The sequence below is a fragment of the Mastomys coucha genome, unplaced genomic scaffold, assembly GCF_008632895.1.
Source record: "Mastomys coucha isolate ucsf_1 unplaced genomic scaffold, UCSF_Mcou_1 pScaffold7, whole genome shotgun sequence".
NCBI lineage: Eukaryota > Metazoa > Chordata > Mammalia > Rodentia > Muridae > Mastomys > Mastomys coucha.
Window position 1 is genome coordinate 97,130,339 of NW_022196913.1, and position 21,193 is coordinate 97,151,531.

Below are 21,193 nucleotides of genomic sequence, written 5' to 3' on the forward strand. Positions count from 1 at the left end.
ACTTTGATATAAACCAGGACGTGCTAAGTCTTCGGTAGAAGCATCACTGTGTTTGCAGTGAGAGCATAAAACTGTCCTTTCAGACTTCTGATATTACACAATAAAAAGGTTGTCATTGTTAACTAAAGCGTTTAGCAGCCTAAACAATGCTAATCTGACTTTATGGGTAAAAGCAAGGTGCAATGTATACTGCTACCTCTTTAACGAACTACTGGAAAGATTTCCTTAATAAAGCTCACAGGCTTACTATGAAATTCCACATCATAAAAAGAAAACACAAATCAGGAAAAAAATATTTTAATGGTGTTGTTATATAGTGTGTTGGCTAATTCCAGTGGATCTTCTTCTCTTACTGCTGACATTATCTCCAATATTTGACTAAAACAAAAGACAAAGGATCAACTTACTCAGAATATATTGTTAGAGGTATGTAATCACTTTTCCTATGTAAACATGAGAAGATCTTATACTAGTACCTCTTCTAAGGAAGTCTAAGAGTTATTAGCTGGGCAGTGGCTTTAATCCTAGCACTTGGGAGGCAGAGGCAGGCGAATTTCTGAGTTCGAGGCCAGCCTGGTCTACAGAGTGAGTTCCAGGATAGCTAGGGCTACACAGAGAAACCCTGTCTCGAAAAACCAAAAATAAATATATAAATACATAAATAAAATGGCTTATTAAGGTTGTCAGTAATATCCGTAGGAAAGCATCACCAATTACTGTCAACTAAGATTCTGGAGTTAAGTTGAATATAAAATTATAGGGTCATGTAAGTACACCACTAATGTAATTATCCTAGAGGGTAGGAGTCTTTTAAAACTAGATTATAGCACATTTGTTAACTGGATCATGAGCATCTTAAAAGTGAAATACATACTGCACATAAAACAGGTTAAGTAGGTACCTTTTTTTCTTTGGATTTAGTTTTATTTATATTTATTTGTTTTACTATTACTAGTATATTTTATATTCATAAATAAAATATATATACATATATGTATATATATATATATGTATACTATATGTAATATGAATAAAATGATGGTATTGGAGAGAATAGGGCCAAAAATTTGAAAGGCACTGCTTACAGACCTAGTCTCTAATGGGCAGGAAAGAATGTTTGTGTGCATGCTAAATACATGACAAGTGGGCTGGAGAGATGGCTCAGTGGTTAAGAGCACTGACTGCTCTTCTAGAGGTCCTGAGTTCAATCCCCAGAAACCACATGGTGGCTCACAACTAACTATCTGGAATGGGATCTGATGTACTCTGCTGGGTGTTTGAAGACAGCTACAGTGTACTCACATGCATAAAATAAATTTTAAAAAATACATGACAAGTATAGAAGGTGTGGCTGTGGGAGGGGCTCTAGGCTTATACTCAGAGCCGAGAGAAGAGCCCAGAGGCCCCTCATTGTTTCTTTGCTCAAAATGATCAACAGTAGTGTATTCCTAGCAATATCATCTGTTTTTATACATGGATTAGAAAGTAGTTCAAATTAAACCTTTAAATATCCCTTGTCATGAGCTTTTTGTTCTCTTTATGAGGATACTAACTGAACACTCAAAATAGATAGGAATGAGGATTTATGATTAGCTGGGCCTTTAGAAGTGTTCTCAGCGTGACATAAACATTCAAATGCAGTTTGTGCAGTGAACTCAGACTGCATTCGTAAGTGATGCTGCTGCTGGCAGAGGGTGGCCACGGGCATGGCTGCTCTGCTGAGACTTGGCCAGCAGAGTCATTTTCTGTTCAGGTTTGTTAGTGTCACCGTGCTTACTAAAGCACTCTGATTAGTAAGCCAGTCAGTCACCCAGCAACCTAGACAGTATTTCTTTATTCAGTGGATTTTTCTGTACTTTGAGGAATAAAGCTGCAGTTATTTTTAAGTATAGCATTCTTGGGTATTGTGACACTTAAGCTTGTTTATTTTTTCAAGTGTGTGTGTGTACACATATGTACGTACATGAGTGCAGGGACCAGAAGAATCAGATTCCCCAGGAGCTGGAGTTATAGGTGGTTGTGAGCTGCCTGATATATGTTGCTGCGAACATAACTTGGGTTCTCTCCAAGTACCCTTAATCTCTCCAGCTCCTACAGTGACATCCTTATACGAGGCACAGGTATTAGAGTCTTAAAGTGTCTACCCTTTGCCTTTCAGTATTGAAATGACAAGCAGTTAACTCTTGAAAAAAAATGGACATAGACATGGTGATTCACTTGAGAGATAGAAGCAGGGGGTTAGGGATTCAAGCTTGTAAGCTGCTTGGGCTACAGGAGACCCTGGCTCAAACAAAATCGCTATTCTCTTGCTTTTAGTCTCTTTGGGTCATGATGAAATGTATACTAGCAAGGCTAGCAAACAAAAGCCCCAAGGATCTGCTCTCACTTTGCTGTCCCAGATTTCTCTTCCACGCACCTCATCCTACTTTCTGCTACACTAAGTACATTGTTTCCCTGATACTGCCGAGGCACTTCTACAGGCTGGCTGGCTTTGCTCAAGGTGTTTGTCTTTATCTGACCTGACTCCCAGTCATGCTTAGTGAACAGTAAAATTCTACAATGGCAAAGCCTGCTTGTTCTTAGTGCCATCTGGGCAGACAGTTAGTTGCTAACTGGAAGGTCCCAGTCATAGTGACACCTGTGAAGCAGCTTATTGTCTTAGACTTTATCTGCTTGTCTGCTCCAGGGAGCAGAGGCTCCTTATCCAAAACTCCTGCCACAGTTCATCCCATGGGTGTGTGAGCACAAGAACAACGGCTTCTCTTAGCTAGCCTCAATAACTTGCACCTCTCCTGGCCAAATGTGTTTCAAGAAATTTATAGTCTAAAGGAAAGGAAGACCTGCAAGTAAATAGTTAAGATGGAAAACTTAGTGGAGCATAAGTTGGCAAAAATTATAAGTAGCAGAGTAGATGTACCTGAAATGTTGACATCCTTTTAGCTTGCATATGCTGATTTTCCCAAGTTCTGCCATTTAGCTAACTGCAGTTTTAAGCCTGCATTAAAAACTCCTTGAAATTTTGTCTTGCAGATTTATAGGTAAAGCCAAAAGCTATGAGTTTTCAAAGCATTAAGGCACTACAGAAAACATACTTTGGCACTACACCCTCCAAGCGGTGCGTTTGCCAAGTGGTGTGGCAGAAATAACAGTTTCTTGTCTTTACTGTCTCACGATCTCTAGTATCCCCTTAAACTGGCAAGGACTTAGGAGAAATAATATCTTCTAGATGAGTCTGCAAATTCCTCCATTCAAAAAAAAAAATGAAAAATATTTTAGCAAGCAGTACAAAGAGTCCGTGCCTCAGGCTTTATAAAGCATCAGTTCAAAACTCTTTGCCAAAAACCAGCATGTTAAATAAAAGAAAACCCAAAGGTGTATATAAAAGGACACTCAATTGACTTCTCTGCCTGCTGAATCTTAGATCTGGCTTATACTCTACTTATTACAAAAGTACTTTTTTAAAGGCACGTTTCAAGACATTACACTCTTAACGATCTGTGATTTTAAACTTTATATATGTTAGAGGCAAGCGCATAGTGGCAAACCACACTAGACCAATATAATCTAGACTTACTGGCTGGAGGATGGCTCAGCGGGTAAGAGCACTGACTGCTCTTCCAGAGGTCCTGAGTTCAACTCCCAGCAACCACATGGTGGCTCACAACCATCTGTAATGGGATCTGATGCCCTCTTCTGGTGTGTCTGAAGACAATGAAGTATACTTATACAAATAAATAAATAAATAAATAAATCTTTTTTTAAAAAAAAAACAAAACCATTTTTTAAAAAATAATAATCTAGACTTATTCTGGATAGGTGCCCATTAAATAATCTGACCATCTTTTCCTGCCTGCCCAGAGTCTTCACATCTGTCGACATATGTCCTACTCTAGACTCCTGCATTTGGGGGGCAAGGGTGTGAGGAAAGGACATGCAACCACTTGTCATCTCCTTGTGACATTTAGAGAACTACATTACCTTCCCTGGTTGCTGCTGTTGTCCATCTTTAATATGCAAATAGCCCCCAGGTCATGGTTAAAGGGCAGCCAACTGGTTATAAGCAGTAGCTGAAAGGTGCAGTAGAGCACTTCTGTCGTAAGCTTTGAGTCTTTTCCTTTTCCTACAAAATGACAAAGGACCAGACCCATAGATCTCTCACTGAGGCAGTAAAATCAGGATTAAGAGGATGGGAAGCTGGGAGATGACACAGCAGTTCAGGTGCACATATTTCCAAACCACTATTCAAATGCCCTTTGACTTGGGTTGAGTGCCAATGGATGCCTTATCACTAACCACAGTGCTAACTCCTGTGAACTGACCTGAGCCTGAGCAGATATCAGAGAGCTTCCACTCTGCCCACCATTCACTGAGTGGCAGTCAGCAGTTCTGACAACCGTGAAGTCCACTCAAGCAAAACAACTTACATTATATGGCAGGGCTCGTTTCTATCCTTTAAACAGTACCCATTTTCCCATTTCTTTTTGGTAGGAAATGAAGTTTTTATGTATTTTGATCCAGCATGTGTACTTTTAACTCCACACCAAGGTGCATCTAGAGTTAGGGGAAAAGGAGAAAAAGTGTTAAGGAAATTACTTTGCTAAATCATTTTCATGGATATCACACTGGTATATAAGGTAAAATTACAAAAATTAATGCAACAGAAAACAGTTCTAAGGAAAGCAAAGTCCTAACCTACACTTTAAAGACTAATTTTTTATCTATTCTATTTCCTTACTAAGTTGGCTGGTGTATGACATGCTTTGCGGAAAAAAAAAGACCTAAATGTAAGAACTCTCACTGACACGCTTCATTTAAGACTGCTCTGTATTCTACTGCATGTGAAAGCGTGGTCATGAATACTAGCTTGTTTCCCAGTGTTGGGAATACTAGGCAGATGCTCTGCCATTGAGCTATTTCCCTGTCATTTCTCTGCGAATAGCTTGCACAGTATAGAGGCATTGTAATGCCAGGACAGTTGCTTTTGTGACTGCCTAAGGAAATAGTTAATTTCCCTAGAGTGGCTCTGTATAGATCCTTAAAGTTCAATCCATTGGGTTACAAGGGGATATAGGTCAAAGCACCAGCTTTTAAACTTATTTAAGAGCTAACAATCTAACATCCTTACACTAAAGCACTTGATTTCAGTTGCTGCTGTTTGTTTCAGAGGGCTACAGAATTAAGCCACGATAAAGAGTATCTCAAAGCTCTTATTAAACCGCTTAGGGGACTCATTTCATTAAATAGTCATAAATACAGACTCTAGCTGGCACAGGTTCTGTCATCTTTTATAAGTTTTGAGGTTTGGAAAAACTGAAAATAAAAATAATCTGTAATTACTTTCCCATCAATAATAAACTCTAAAAATTTGATTCAATATGGAACTTGGATTTTTGGAATCTTCTACTTACCTGTCTCAATCATGAGTTTTTCACTAGGTATTGACTTCAGAACTTCCAAGTTAGCTTCAGTTTTCAGAGAGCTTGAAAACAGTATTTTAACATGATATTTAGTGAATATATCCTTACCCTTTACAGAACCCATGTTATGATCAACTTAAATCAACCTCTACTTTGGTCCCTTTTGTAACATTTAAAAAATACTATTTTTACTTATGTGCAATGTAAGTATGCACATTGCATGCACGTTGTATGTGAATGTCATGTGAACACACACTCAGAGACTAGTAGATCCAGGTCCAGTGAAAGGGCAGGAGGTGCACTTAACCACTGAGCCACCTCTCCAGCTCCAGGTACTTCTTTAATGTAAAGGGTTGATGTAACAATGGAGTTAGAATGTGGCATATTGAATATTCATGTTTTCGGGATATTTTTTTCATACTTACCAATTGACATTTTAATAAACTTTATTAGCATAAGTAAAGTTTTCAGTTACAAAAAAAATATTTGTATAACTTAGAATGATCAGGAAGCTGTTAACTTTGACTTTTTAAATTTATTTTCAGCCACTGTAACAGACTACTCCTGCTTCTACAGCCTCGCCGTCCTGTAAGAACAGGCCTTGCTCTGGGATAACGAAATGGCATGGCCATAAGTAGTGAAGCTTTTGTGGTTAGCACCGTGCAGCATCATTGATGGTTACCTTTTCAGCTAGGTTCCCAGAAAGAAAACATGGCAAGACCTAGCTCACCCACGACACAAGTGGGAATGGAAATGCTTTAGATTACCACCAAGTTTTAGAATGAAATCAGTATTGAAAGTAATGAGAAGTACTGTCCTTGTATTTTAAAAAATTTAATCACAAATTCACTGTAAAGACATTTTCGAACAATTTTAGGTCCGTAGCTAAACTAAACAAAGCAGAGACCACACACCCTCATATCCTCTATGCAAAGCACAGCCTCCCACAAACTAAATCCCAACAGTGATTACACGTGTTAGAATCAATAAACCCATACGGACACCTCACCCCCTCCGAAGCACATGCTGTAATGGTGGTCACCCCTGGCTCTCACTCTGTGGGACGGCCTATCTCTTACAAAGTAGTCTGACTGCCTCCCAATCCCATGCGCTGTGTGTATTCATCCCTCCTTTCTTGATCCTGCACCACTGATGTTTTTACTGTTCCTTGATAATCACTGCACCCAACGGCATTTTCCAGTAACACTAGTAGATAGATGCCTTTTAACTCAACCCATCAGAATAAAGCAAAACATGAAAGGAGACATGATTAATAACTTTTTAAGTGTTAAGTGACATAAATGTTAAAGGCCCAGAAAAAGAGACTAGCAAACATTTACCCAAGAAATATCCCAGAAGTAGGTGCCTAGAATGCAGAGCTAGGACAGGGAATGGGAACTGGAATGGTTTAGACAGAAATGATGACATACACAGATTACAGGTGACTCAGGGACGGGTGAAGAAAATACAAGGTAGGGAATGGAGGACACCCAGCACAGCCAGAGTGTGAAATTAAAGATGCAGACTGAACTGACACTGCTCCAGAGCACTTCCATGTACATTTACAAATCCCTACCCTACTTTCCTAGCAAAGTTCACAGGGCATCCTTCTAGAAAAAAAATAAAAAAGATCTCTACAAAAGCTGTGTGAGAACCTACTGTGGAAAAGTCCAGCTGTGATCTAACCTGCCAGGTGACTGACTCACCTAGAGCTTCCAGAAAGTTATTTTTAACAAAACTGTATATAGCCAAGGCTGTCCTCAGACTTGCCTAGTAGTGAGGCTTGCCTTTTCAATTCTTGCTTCAGCTTCAGGGTAAAGCATGTGCCACTATGTCCAGCTATAAGGACTGCCTGGCATTTGAAGAAAGTCCCCATCAAAAAAGACCAACCACGTGAGGGAAACAGACCCAAGATAAAAGCAAGTGTGAAGAGTTAGAAAATGACTTCCGACTATAGTGTCTTCAGACAGAAGGCGCTCAATCTGTCAAGACTATGCTAGATGAGAGAATTGCAGAGACAGAAGTGAAAGTTGGAATATATTTCATCTTAAAAAGTTGAAAATAGGGGCTGGTGAGATGGCTCAGTGGGGAAGAGCACCGACTGCTCTTCAGAAGGTCATGAGTTCAAATCCCAGCAACCACATGGTGGCTCACAACCACCCGTAATGAGATCTGATGCCCTCTTCTGGTGTGTCTGAAGACAGCTACAGTGTACTTACATATAATAAATAAATAAATCTTAAAAAAAAGTTGAAAATAAAGCAAATTTTAGAGGGTAATAAGGTAGAAATAGAAATTATAGAAAAGATATCAGTTACCAATTCTGAGTTGCCCCCCACCCAAAAAAAAAAAAAAAAAAAAAAAAAAAAAAAAAAGGAAAGAAAAAGGCTATTCCTAAGAGTGATTAAAAAGAAAAAGGGAAAAAAAAGAGAGGCTCCAGCTGTTTGAGGGCAGTACCAGAGTAGCAAGATGAGTGACCAAAAAACCAACAAAGTCTCCAAATATCAAAAGACGACTGAAATCTCATACAAACTAATAGACAGCCTACACAGAAAAGCACAGTAGGTCACAGGAAGGGTTGGGGCTGAGTGGCAATCAAATGTTACCAGCATTGAAGCCCACCTCTGGAGAATCAAAAGTGGGTTCCCATTTCTTTAATTATCCAAGCATACTTCTAAGAATAAAATAAATCTATTTCGAAATATGTAAAAATATTTTAAAAAAAAAGTTTTCCTGAACATTTTCTCAGTAAGCAGAGAGTTTACTAAACCAAATGCAACAGTGTGGTAGCTAACATCTGGAATGCCATCTCAGGAGGCTGAGGCAGCAGGAATAGTCAGGGTCAGCCTCATCCACACAGTTCACAGCCAACCTAATGTACACACAACAAAACCCACACCAGAATGCATAAGAACTCGAGAAATAAAACTATGGCGTTCTATCACAGTACAGACAGGAGTCCAAACAAGGGCCAGAACTAACACACTATTTAAATAGACTTCCTCATGGAAAAAACCAAGTAAGGCATTTGCATGGAGCTATAGAAAGCAATAATGACTCACTGTGTAGCCCAGGCCAAACTCTAATTCATGATCCTCCTGCTTCAGCCACCCCAGTGTTTAGATTACATCGTTAAGCCACTGTGTCTGACTGTGCTTCAAGTTTTGAAGTCAAGGAAATATATGCGGCTAGTTACTCCAAGAAATCAAAAAGTGGGGGCTGGAGAGATGGCTCAGAGGTTAAGAGCATTGGTTGCTCTTCCAGAGGTCCTGAGTTCAATTCCCAGCAACCACATTGTGGCTCACAACCATCTGTAATGAGATCTGGTGCCCTCTTCTGGTGTGTAGGCATACATGTAAATAGAACACTTTACACAGTAATTAAATAAATATTTTTTTAAAAGAATAAAAAAGAAATCAAAAAGTGGTACCTGAGAAGGGAGTACAGTTCACCACATGGACAGCAGGGAATATACAAACAATGACAACCACACAAAACCCAGAGTCCTCGCTGGGCAGTGGTGGCGCACGCTTTTAATCCCAGCACTTGGGAGGCAGAGGCAGGTAGATTTCTGAGTTCAAAGCCAGCCTGGTCTACAGAGTGAGTTCCAGGACAGCCAGGGCTACACAGAGAAATCCTGTCTCGAAAAACCAAAAAAAAAAAAAAACCAACCCAGAGTCCTGACATCACAATGAAAGGAAAATGAACAATGAAGTGGGGTCAGTATGGTGTGTGTTTAAGGACATAGACAAAGGGAGGTGTCAGAGCTACAAACATAAATGTTACACAGATGTACAGCAGCAGATACCCAAGCACTTGTCTCTGCAAAAATTGACTGGGATGGGGCTGGTGAATTGGCTCAGTGGGTAAGACCACTGACTGCTCTTTCGAAGGTCCTGAGTTCAAATCCCAGCAACCACATGCTGGCTTACAATCACCCATAATGAGATCTGACACCCACTTCTGGTGCATCCAAAGACAGCTACAGTGTACTTATTTATAATAATAAATAAATTTTTGGGCCAGTGTGAGCAGGGACTGAGCAAGTGGGGCTAACTGGAGTGAGTGGAGTTGATTGGAGCAAGCAGAGGACCTAAGTTCAATTCCTAACAGCCAGTTGAAGGCTCACAACCATCTACACAGCTACAGTGTATACTCATATAAATAAAATAAATGAATTAAAAAAAGAGAGAGAGATGGAAAAGCTTTAAAAAAAAAAATTGACCGGGATGGGGGCTTGCTTGGGGAGGAAGTATGGGTATATTGTTTGACAATCAATGTATAAGTTTAACTATTACTTAAAATAATCCTGGGACGTATCTATAGGAATCAGCAATGCCAACATTCTGTTGCCCTAAGAATTATATATGGTCACCAGTGATCATTGTAAAGGTAACACTGAAGAGGCAAAGCAAGCCAGATTCTATTCTGTAACTTACGATCACCAACTTCCTAAGAAAACAACTATAGAAAACGCTAACGTCTGAAGAAAACAAGGCCAGGACCTTGCTATGCTGGCTGACTGTGAGGAGGTCTGAGGGTTAGTGTGGAGTTACAGAGGAAAGGTCACTGAGCAACGAGCCAGAGGACAGGTTCTCACACTCAGGGTAACTTTACACCTGTTCCCTAACTTGTGTGGCCTAAGAAATACACAGATGACTGCCCTAAAATACTCTCTTCCCATGGCTAGCATGTGTGCAGCATCACATACAATGCTGTGAACATGTATCTGTGAAAAGCACTAGATAACCTGAGGACAAACCAGACTGCTGAAGACCTGATCTCAACACAAGTTGTTTCCATTATCAGAACACTGCTTAGTAATGTATAAGACTGAAAACAATCTACCATTCAATTTCTTCATAAGTAGTTACTAAAATTTCCAAAGATCAATGCAAAACATACAAACTGTAATAAAAATAAACTCTTAATGAGACAACTTAAAGAATCCAATAATAGGCCGGCGGTGGTGGCACACACCTTTAATACCAGCACTTGGGAGGCAGAGGCAGGCAGATTTCTGAGTTCAAGGCCAGCCTGGTCTATAGAGTGAGTTCCAGGACAGCCAAGGATATATGGAGAAACCCTGTCTCAAAAAACCAAACAAAAGAATCCAATAATATAAAAATTAAGGAAAACCAAAACAGTGTAAGAACGTACCAACCATTAAATCCTATATAAAGGTCCAAGTCAATCAAAGCAGCCGCTGCTTCCTTCGTACCATCAAATGAGTGCACCTAGGGATATATACATACAATTTTAATTATAATATTAAGATCCACAATAGCATTGGCCTACTTTCTAAGCAAAACCATATATATGTGTGTGTGTGTGTGTGTGTGTGTGTGTGTGTGTGTGTGTGTGTGTGTGTGTGTGTGTGTGTGTTGTTTCACAGCTCTTTTTAATGTGGTGGCACCTACAATGGTTTTCTTTCAAACCAGACTTGATAATCACAATCCATTCAGTCCCTGCAGTCTCTCTCAGAAGGCTACAGGAAAGGGAGCCATATTCTTACAGGAGGAAGAAGGGTCTGGGACATTCTTAACATTTCAGATATTCTGAAAATCTCACAGCATTTCTCTTTTAGAGGATACTTTTCTTTTAGAAATAGTCATTAAGAGGTAAGTTTTCAGAACTCTACATTGCTGAGAACATTGCTTTTAACTGCCAGCTGTGGCCTGGAAGGATGACTCAGCAGTTAAGAGTGCTTGCTGCTTTTGCAGAGGAGTTCAGTTCCTAGCACCCACACTGAGCACCTCAGAATCACCTAACTCCAGCTCCAGGGGATCTGATGTGTGCTTCTGCTCTTTGTGTGTGTGTGTGTGTGTGTGAGTGAGAGAAAGAGAGAGAGAGAGAGAGAGAGAGAGAGAGAGAGAGAGAGAGAGAGAGAGAGAGAGAGAGAGAGAGAGAGAGAGAGAGAGAAAGAGAAAAGAGAAGGGAGGAGAGGGGAGAGGGAGGGAGACAGAGACAGAGAAATACAGTGGGGGGGTGTATGTATGAGAAATACAAATAATAAAAGTAAAGAAATAAAAAGATAATTAATTGCTCCATTATCCACATCAGTTAAACAGGCAGGAAGGACTTGGACCTTATTTTCTCCTGCTTTAGGTGTATGTGTGTAATAAAAACCAATAACTAACAGTAGGGTTCCTTTAGCAATGAATTTAAATTACCACTGTCCATGGATATGTTATACAGCTGCTAGCAAGATTTGTAACACCAACCAGATGAACACTTAGAAAATACACAAGGGCCAGCAACCGGCAAGGGGACTCAGTAGGGAAAGGCGCTGCCTCAGCATCTCCAGTGAACAGCAACAACAAATCCCTTCACTCACATAAAGGTAATTTAAAATGTGATCTCCTATAAACCAATTCAGAGAACTATTTATTAGTACTTTATTTAGCAATTTATTTTATTAAAGCGAAATATTTTGGTTGCTTCTGCTGTTCCTGGTATTAACCTTTTGAAATTATAGACTCATACAAGTAAAGTCTTACTCAGAAATAAAGATGAGTGAGCAGTGGAGTCTAGATGCCATGCCATCAGTAATGCTCAGGACGTGAGGTACAATCCATGCTATCAGTAATGCTCAGAACATTAATTAAAGCCTTTCTCAATTCCTAAGTATAGCTGCTAAGGGGAAAATTACAGTCAGTAAACTACAGAGATGTGCAAAGTAACATGAACAGACAGCAATACAGAGCACAGACTTATCACTGCTGGGATGTAGCACCAAGCAGAGCTAAGCCCTAAAAACAGACGGCAGTGGTCAGCATGATGACTGACTGGGTGAAGGTGCTAAGCCTGGTCAGTCCCGATGACCAACTTCTGCAAGTTATTCTCTGACCTCTACACAAACACCATGGCACATATGTGTGCATGTATACACACATTAAATATAAGCACACCAGCAGTCCTCAACATTTCAAAAAGCAATATATGTATGTGTCCAAGCAAAGGAACATATTACAGCAAAAATTTAGGGTCAGGTCAACTTCCTTCCACTGGCACATGGTACTGTGACTTAAATACCTAGTTAACAATCATTATCCCCAAAAGATGGTTACTGAAACTCCCCTGAAATTGTATATGAAACTGTGTATACATGAGCACTTTTTAAACATTATCTACTTGAGCCCACGATCCACCTGACTAGAAATCCCTACCATAGCTATCACAGTGCCGTGACAGTAGAGAATACAGGGAAATGCTCAGGAGTAAGGACTGAAAGGACCACACAAGAAACATCTAGGAGCAGAACACATCCTGGAGGATGAGCCATCATCAGAGGGAAAAGAGTGACTACCAGCTAGCAAATTAGGAAAGGAAACCCGAAAGAAACAAGGAATATTTTAAGACATCGTAAACATTGGTTTATGTTTCCCTTAAAATTTAAGGAGAGCACCGAAGGACAGCTTAATGCACAGTGGTAAAAGACAATTCACATTTGTTTCTCATAAGTTGAATTTGGTACTCATTCTTGTACTTAAGAAAAGAAATGTAACTAAAAGTATTATTTGTTTGTATACTATCTGGCCCATAAATCTTATAGCAAATTTGCATGTCCTCCAACTGAGAGACTCAATAACTTTACTTTTGCTATCTGGATTAGCTGAAGCCGAGCTTAATAACAGACACTGTCATATAGTCCATATTTAAACAATTATTGTACACTTACCACTCCGCCCACACACCGATCTCTATTTCTTCTCATAATATCTGTGAATTAAAAAGAAAATTCAGGCAAGTGGCCTAATTGCCTCATAGTTTTAAAATTGTGATATTTCATTTTTAACTCACCCAAAAACTCAGTATGTGAATTTCGACAATGAAGAAACATTGGTAATTGTGTTTGCTCTGACAGTTCAAATTGTTTTTCAAAATACCTGCACAAAGCGAAAAAAATTGCCACACCAAAATTTTTATTTTAGCATGAGACATATATCAAATAATTTTTAAGTAAAGGAATTTTATTATCTGGAAATGGCAATATGAAAGTAGTGAATTCAGATATTAAAAACATCAGATTCAATCCTAGCACTTGGGAGGCAGAGGCAGGTGGATTTCTGTGTTTGAGGCCAGCCTGGTCTACAGAGTGTGTTCCAGGACAGCCAGGGCTACACAGAGAAACCCCCGTCTTGGAAAACCAAAAAAAAAAAAAAAAAAAAAAAAAAAAAAAAAAAAAAAAAAAAAACCAATAACAACAAAAAGCATCAGATTCTTTCCTGCCACTTAACTTCTAGAAAGGGATGTTTCATTTACCAGGATTACAGACTTTATTTTCACAATGCCCATTGGTGTTCTATGCCAGTGGTTAATTGATGTTTGGGTTTTTAAATCACCTTGTCAGATTCTGCTGGGCTAGAATAAACTAAACTAATTTTGTTTTAGTTAAAGTGAGGACATTTTGCAAGTTAGAAAACATAAAACCTTGAAAGAAAAGATTAGAAATTACTAGTAGTGGCTAGGGACAACGCCAAATGGGCAGAGTCCTTGCCCAGCATGCACAAAGCCCTGGGTTGACTCTCCAGCACTGCACGAAAGCAAGTGTGGTAGAGCAGAACTGTGATTTCAGCACCTGCGACGTGGAGATAGCCATCAGAACTTTAAGGTGATCTTCAACTACCCAATTAGTTTGAGGCTCACCTGGGCCACATGAAACATGTTTCAAAAAAAAACCAAACCCCAAACACAAGAAGTACTAGCCACCTGTTCCATAGCCACTCAAGTAGTACATATGCCAACATTCAGTGTGCCATGTCACTGTGTAAATATGACCATGCAGGTAGCTTCAGCCACACACTGCAGGCAATGACCTCCATGTGGTCACCATGCACAACTCTGTAGCCCAGCCACATGACCAAGTCACAATTTTATAGAACCAAACAGTTCTATAAGAAAGTAGCTTTCTGCCAGGCAGTGGTGGCACACGCTTTTAATCCCAGCACTTGGGAGGCAGAGGCAGGCGAATTTCTGAGTTCGAGGCCAGTCTGGTCTACAGAGTGAGTTCCAGGACAGCCAGGGCTACACAGAGAAACCCTGTCTCTAAAATACAAAATAACAAAAACAAAAACAAAAAAGTAGCTTTCTGTCACAGAATAGCCAAAGATATAATTCCCTAAAATTAAAAGAAGCATGCTGGGCAATGGTGGTGCATGCCTTTAATCCCAACACTCAGGAGGCAGAGGCAGGCAGATGTCTTAAGTTTGAGTCTAGTCTGGTCTACAGAGTGAGGGCCAGGACAGCCAGGGCTATACAAAGAAACCCTGTCTTGAAAAACCAAAAATAAAATAAAAACATAAGGACATATAATGTGCCCTGAGAATTTTATATAATTCAAGAAAAGAAAGATCCCTAAGTTCAAGCTAGATAGAGATCATTAAGAGGTCACTGGGGTGAGGAGTAGAGGGGAGGATATGGAGAGTCGGCTCAGTGCTTAAGAGCAATGGTTTATTTAAGAAGTCTGTGGGGGCTGAGAAGGTGGCTTAACAGGAAGGGTACTTGCTGCACGGTGAAGAAAGGCTAGCACCTGAGTTCACCCCCCGACCCCAGAGCCCAAACCAAAGTAGGGCTTGGGAACTAAGTGTACCTAAGTGGTCCTCCAACCACCACTCGCACAGCATGGCATGCATGCTCCCTCACAAAAATAAAAGAGGATTCTCAAGAAAGAAAATTTCCATGTGGTAAAACAAAGCGAAACACTCCAACGGTACAAACTGAGGGTGACAGGTATATCATTACATAACTGGCATCTTAAAAAGGAAAACAAACAAAACCAACCACCAAATAATAGAAGTTACAGATCAGAACTGACAACTGTCGAAATTTCTTACATCTGCGCATTTTATCAAAGCTCTGACTTCCTCCAGTTGAATCACTGCTTTCTGACAGCTTGGGTCAACACTAAGGACATCATGAAAGGTCAGTGTCAGAGTAGCTGTTACTAGTGAGGACTGAGACACTCCAAAATGCAGTGAGTGACACAGTAGCTGTGAGCCTCTCCCAGCTGGCTGACAGCCTGGGTGGCCTTGATCCTTTTCCAGGGTACCCTAAGTATCCTGGAATCATTTTTGAAATCTTGTTATATCTGCTTTTTAAAAAAAGACCTACATAATATCAACATTTTAAAGCCCCAAGAAAAATGTCCAGAGCAAATTCCTCCAACACGGGAGAACAGAGCTGTGATATGTGAAAGAAGTATACCAGGGCAGCAGTAGACAAACTGCTAGGACTTCAAGACAATCTTTCCATAACCGACTCAGGCCTTTTCTTTGTTTCCATTCTTGTTCTTCAAAACAGCACTTCTCATGGATGGAGAAATGGTTCAGTGGTTAAGAGCACTGGGTGCTTGACTTAGTCAAGGTTTCTATTCCTGCACAAATATCATGACCAAGAAGCAAGTTGGGGAGGAAAGGGTTTATTCAGCTTACTTCCACATGGCTGTTGATCACCAGAGGAAGTCAGGACTGGAACTTAAGCAGGTCAGGAAGCAGGAGCTGATGCAGAGGCCATGGAGGGATGTTTCTTACTGGTTTGCTCCCCCTGGCTTGTTAGCCTGCTTTCTTATAGAACCCAAGACTTCCAGCCCAGGGATGGCACCACCCACAAGGGGCCCTACCCCCTTGATCACTAATTGAGAAAATGCCCCACAGCTGGATCTCATGGAGGCACTTCCCCAACTGAAGCTCCCTTCTCTGTGATAACTCCAGCCTGTGTCAAGTTGACACACAAAACCAGCTAGTACAGTACTCTTGCATATAAGCAGTATTTATTCAGTTCCCAGCACCCACCTGGTAGTTCACAACAATTTATTACTACAGCTACAGAGGATCTGACACCCTCTTCTAATTCCCTTATACATATGCACAGGTATAGTGATATAATTTTTTAAAGTATTTCTCAAAAGCCACAGCTAGTATTTTCTTTAGAAGCCATAATTATTGAGTACTCAGTCTGTCCAGGCATGCCACCATGGGTTTTACCCATCATATACGGAAGAGAGGTGGGCAGTGGCAGCCTTATGCTAACAATGAGGACCCTGAGCTGTATATGTAGACAGGCAGGGAACAGCAAGACTAAATCACACTGCAGGCCAGGCCTGCTCACAGCGGACAGTAGACTTTAACCCCATTGAAGGTGTACCCATTGACCATTTCTCACACACGACACCTATTGTACACTTGAAAAGGAGAAAAATTGTGTTTTATAAAACCAACAAATCATATAGTAGGTTAATGTTTCAAAAATGCTACAAAAATGTAAATTGAAGCCAGGAGTGGTGGTGCATGTCTTAAATCCCAGCACTCAGGAAGCAGAGGCAGGAGGATTTCAGTGAGTTTATATAGTGAGTTCCAGGTCAACCTGGGCTATAGGGAGATAGTGTCTCAACAACAACAACAACAAAATTGGAAAAAAGGAAGCACAGATGAGGGGACTGGAGGTGGCTTGTAGGCAGAGTGCTTGCCCTGCCCTCAGGAGAACCTGAGTTTGATCTCCAGCAACCATGCAGAAGAGAGCCCCAGGTCCTACTGAGGGACCTTGGCTCAGGAAATAAGATGAGAGTTCCTGAAAAATGACACCAGGACTGACATCTGGCCTGCATATGCACACACGTGCATGTGTGTGTGCATGAGTGTACACAGATTTGATCAACATCTACATTCTTTCAACAGTAAGTTCAACAGTAAATATTAAATTACAGCTCCTTTATCCATATAGGAAACGAGAGAGAGAGAGAGAGACTTCTTCTTTATTAAACCTTTACTAGATACCAAAGCATAAGCAGACCCACTGTGCCAAAGGCACTAATCTGCCACCTATCTTCAGTACACTCAGGTAAATATACTAAAATTGATGGACACAGAAGAAGTCAGCCTATGCCAGGGGAAGGCCAGCTGGGACAGGGGTTCCCTGGGTATCTTTCTCCTTGACAATAATCCAAATGAAGTTTTTACTACTTTAGACATTTTAAAATCTAATTGAAAACCACCAGCTGATGTATCTTATCAATGATTTCACTGTAGTTTGTTCTTGAGTACCCTCTTTTAGGAGACCTACGTTATACTGTCATCTCAGAAAGGCTTCCTAGACTGCCTTTACATGGCTGTCCTTCCACCCCATCCATGCACTTTTTTAAACTTTTAATGGTGGTGGTAGGAACTGAACACAAGTCCTCAAGTGCATATACCTTCCTGACAGCACTTACTAGCCTACTACACCTATGGACTGTCATGTCAATAAAGGCCAAAGAACCAAGCCTATCTCAGCACACTGAAGAGGCACTCAGCAATCACTTACAGGATAGACTGAGGTCAACGCTATTAGAAACCAGCCTTTGGCCATCTGATGTGTGTTACAGCATCATCTATACCCTGCTGTACACACTGAGCTCTAACCCTGACCAATGATGGAAGTTATCTTCGGAGCATTAGATAGAACTTGCACTATCAGTACTTTCATGGAGCCAAAATCTGAGTCTAGAATATCCAGGCTGCTTTGGAGAATCACTTTTAACTTATTCTAACATGGGGAAGACAATCCTATGGGACTCTACAACAGCACTTGTCATGTGCCGAGGCTTGCCTGTCTGTGGCTCAGGGTGCTCACTCTGGTCCAGGCAGACTCGGCAGTCCAAGATGGCCTGAGAAGCCGGTAAAAACAATGGGCTTGTGTCCCAGTGCAAATCTGAATTTTCCAGGTTAGGTGAACTGAATACCTGGTGTTCAAGAGGCAGAGCTAATAACATCTCTAACATTCCTAGCAGGTATGATGTGGAGCGTCCCTCAGGTGGCATAGATGCCAACCTCCCCCCCAATAAATGACAAGATTTATTAGGAGATAATTTGATCCAGATTCTTATGTAGTTTCTATAAAAAACTACAGTGGACCAAGGGTAGATGGTTTATGCATAAATACACCTGTTGCCACCACCACCAAAAAGTCTGTATAATATAAAATACATCCCTTTGTTTCACCATTCAAATCCAATCCAATGGCTAATCAGTTGGGGATTGTTATTACATGCAAATATGAATGGACTTTGTTTCACTTAATCTTGATATCTACCAGGGAAAACAAACGCACCTGGGTATCTAACCCTGCACATTCAATAGATGTTACTTTGAAAAAAACAAAAATCAAAGCCAACAAATTTCCTTACTTGAGTTGAGTATCTTTGGGACAAAACTGAAGTCGGTCAAAATCTTTAAGAGATAAAGAATAATAATTACTCAGGATTTGAATTTAACAAGTAGTTTTTTCAAGATAATGTTAAGTGGGGAGGTTGACACTTACCAAGTCCACATTCGCCTATTGCTACAACTTTTCCTTTGTTGCTCTCAGCAAGGCTCAGCATTCCTGCTAAGTACTGATCAGGGCTATCCTTTTCAAATTCATCACATCTCGTGGGATGGCACCCCACTGTACTGAAAAACATGTCTAGCAAAAAACGCATCTTAGGGTTACTTTCAGAATATTTTTCATTTATGTCAACATTTAACATATAAAAATGAGTGAATGAAGTAATTTCAACTGATGTTTGGAGCTACAAACAATTCAAACTTGCAGAGTTATGTACATCATTCAAACATTTTAAAAACATGTTAAAAGTGGGATATGCATATAAAAGCTGAGTTCGTGTATTAATAAAATAGTCAACTCAACTCTTTCCAAAGCTAGCCATTGATAAAAGGCATCTTAGAACAGAAGTTTGTTTTTAAGACAGGATTTCCCTGGCTGTTCTGGACTCTCTTGTAGACCAGGCTGACTTGAATTCACAGAGACCTGCCTACCTCTGCCTCAGCACCATGACACCCAGCTGTGAAATGATTTCTCAAAATAACCTAATTTTCTCTTTTATATTTACTGTTTACGTGACAATACAACTCATGTATTTAATACAACAACCACAATGTACCTCCATTAAAAAGGTCAACAGTAGAGACTGAAACCGTGCTGACTGTTCTTGCAGAGGACTGGAGTCTGGCTCCCGTCTCAGACAGCTCACAGCTGCCTGTGACTCAGCTCCACAGGATCTGACATCTCTGGCCTCTGTCGGCACCACACTCACACACACACACACACACACACACACACACACACACACACACACTCACACACACACTCACACACACAAGCATATCAGAGAAATTATTTTAAAATAATTTAAAAGGCTAATAGTAGAGCAGGGAAGGGGGAGAGGAGGAAGAAGGACAATAATAAAGACAGGGAAAGGATTTTCAACCACAGCTGTTAGAGATCACAGAGTATGAAAGAAAATCTTCCTTTGCTCTTCACAAAGTCCTGGGAAGATGACCGTTTTCATGACTTGAACATTGGGAGTCAATGTAGCCTGAAGAGAAGTATACATTTTATAAAAATTGCTATAAACACAGCTTTTGGTAAGATTTCAAACAAAAAAGAAACACAGCTGTATTTTGAAGAAACTATGTGGAATGCCTAATCTCTAGGTGTCTAGCAAAGTATGCATACAAGAAAGTTATATGAATGTCAAATAAGATAAGCTTTTAGGATTTTAAATGAGCGTGAAATGTCTGAGAGTAGCATATTTTAATTTTGTTAGTGTGTGTTGAGGAGTGTGCCCATGGAGACCAGAAAAAGATGCCACATCCCCTGAGCTGCTGGGTGCTGGGAACTGAACTGGAGTCCTCTGCAAGAGCAGCCAATGCTCTTTACTGCTGAGCCATCTCTCTAGCCCTACAAGTGGTATATAATAATATTACTTAAACTCATGGGGCTTCACACAAAGTCTGATTCACAAAATAAATGCTCAATAACAATGATCCTTCTCAATTTAAGTTAAAAGACTAAATAAAAACAATTCCTATCAAACATTAAAATATGCACATAAAAACTCTACATCAGAATGACTTAAAGATAAATTATGTTTGTGGGTAACTTTACTATTATTTTTCTGAAATAACAATCATGTTAAATATTATAAGATTTTTATCAAACATCTGATATACCAAAGAGTTTCCTAAACTTTGTCATTTTAGGCGTGTTCCACTGAAACCAATCTATTTCCCTGTCATTTCTATGTCAGGCTCACTGTACTTGTACCTTAAGCAGTTCTGAGAAAGACTTCTTCATAATTATGTAATTCACATTTGTTTTGGTAAAAGGAATAAGAGGGTACCATTTGTTTGTGCCAACTGCAGTGCATCTTTACTGTCTTGTAGACTTCCACCTGTGATCATAAACTGAAATGGCAAGAAGTAAAAGAAGTTGACTTCCAGGGACCAAACACCTTCCCTCCAGTTCACCTCAAGGTACTCCACCCCACTCCCACTCCTTTATGTTCATGAGGAAGATCAACTCCACAGAGTGCTACCTGATTCCTGTCCCCACACACCCTCCCACAGGATTCCTCTGTTAAACAGTAACACGCATTTACATATTTGTCTCTATTAGTGACAAACTCTAAGTCTCTTGAGGATGCAATTTATATGTTATAGAACAAAAAGAGCTAAGGACCTGCCTAGTCAAAATTCTGTTCACTGAAATAAATGACCATGAAAATCAGTAACTGAATAGTGTTGATTAATTTAACAGGCCCAAGTATGGGCTGGGAATTCTAGGAGGTGAAACTATTTCTTTAAGAATTCCAATAGGTTTTTCATCGTTTTCACTTTCATCTAGTCTCAAGTGTACAGGGAAGTCAGCCAGATACTATATGATGTGCAGTGTCACAACAGACTGAGCCCAGAGACACGCATGCAAGGGCAGCAGTCTCCTTAGTCACTCAGAGGCGT

The 21,193-nt window shown here is 40.2% G+C and overlaps 2 protein-coding genes across 5 annotated transcripts in view; one reads left to right on the forward strand and one right to left on the reverse strand.

Annotated features, from left to right (window-relative positions):
• Rnf139 (ring finger protein 139) overlaps positions 1-6,220 on the forward strand; it is an 18,200-nt gene extending 11,980 nt beyond the window's left edge. Inside the window, exon 3 of the mRNA XM_031359746.1 lies at positions 5,963-6,220. The gene's annotated coding sequence lies outside the window, so the exon portion shown is untranslated. The remainder of the gene's footprint in view (positions 1-5,962) is intronic.
• Tatdn1 (TatD DNase domain containing 1) overlaps positions 7-21,193 on the reverse strand; it is a 34,359-nt gene continuing 13,172 nt past the window's right edge. For 2 of the 4 annotated variants that reach the window (XM_031359747.1, XM_031359748.1), the window contains exons 4-12: positions 20,578-20,641; positions 18,714-18,857; positions 18,580-18,622; positions 13,221-13,306; positions 13,099-13,139; positions 10,578-10,654; positions 5,409-5,479; positions 4,425-4,551; positions 7-378 (exon numbers count right to left, since the gene is read on the reverse strand). In XM_031359747.1, the coding sequence (XP_031215607.1) occupies positions 282-378; positions 4,425-4,551; positions 5,409-5,479; positions 10,578-10,654; positions 13,099-13,139; positions 13,221-13,306; positions 18,580-18,622; positions 18,714-18,857; positions 20,578-20,641 (750 nt within the window). In that variant the 3' untranslated portion in view covers positions 7-281. Of the gene's footprint in view, positions 379-3,978; positions 4,121-4,424; positions 4,552-5,408; positions 5,480-10,577; positions 10,655-13,098; positions 13,140-13,220; positions 13,307-18,579; positions 18,623-18,713; positions 18,858-20,501; positions 20,642-21,193 lie in introns of those variants that run through there. The other 2 variants (XR_004115438.1, XM_031359749.1) reach the window with 2 other exon arrangements.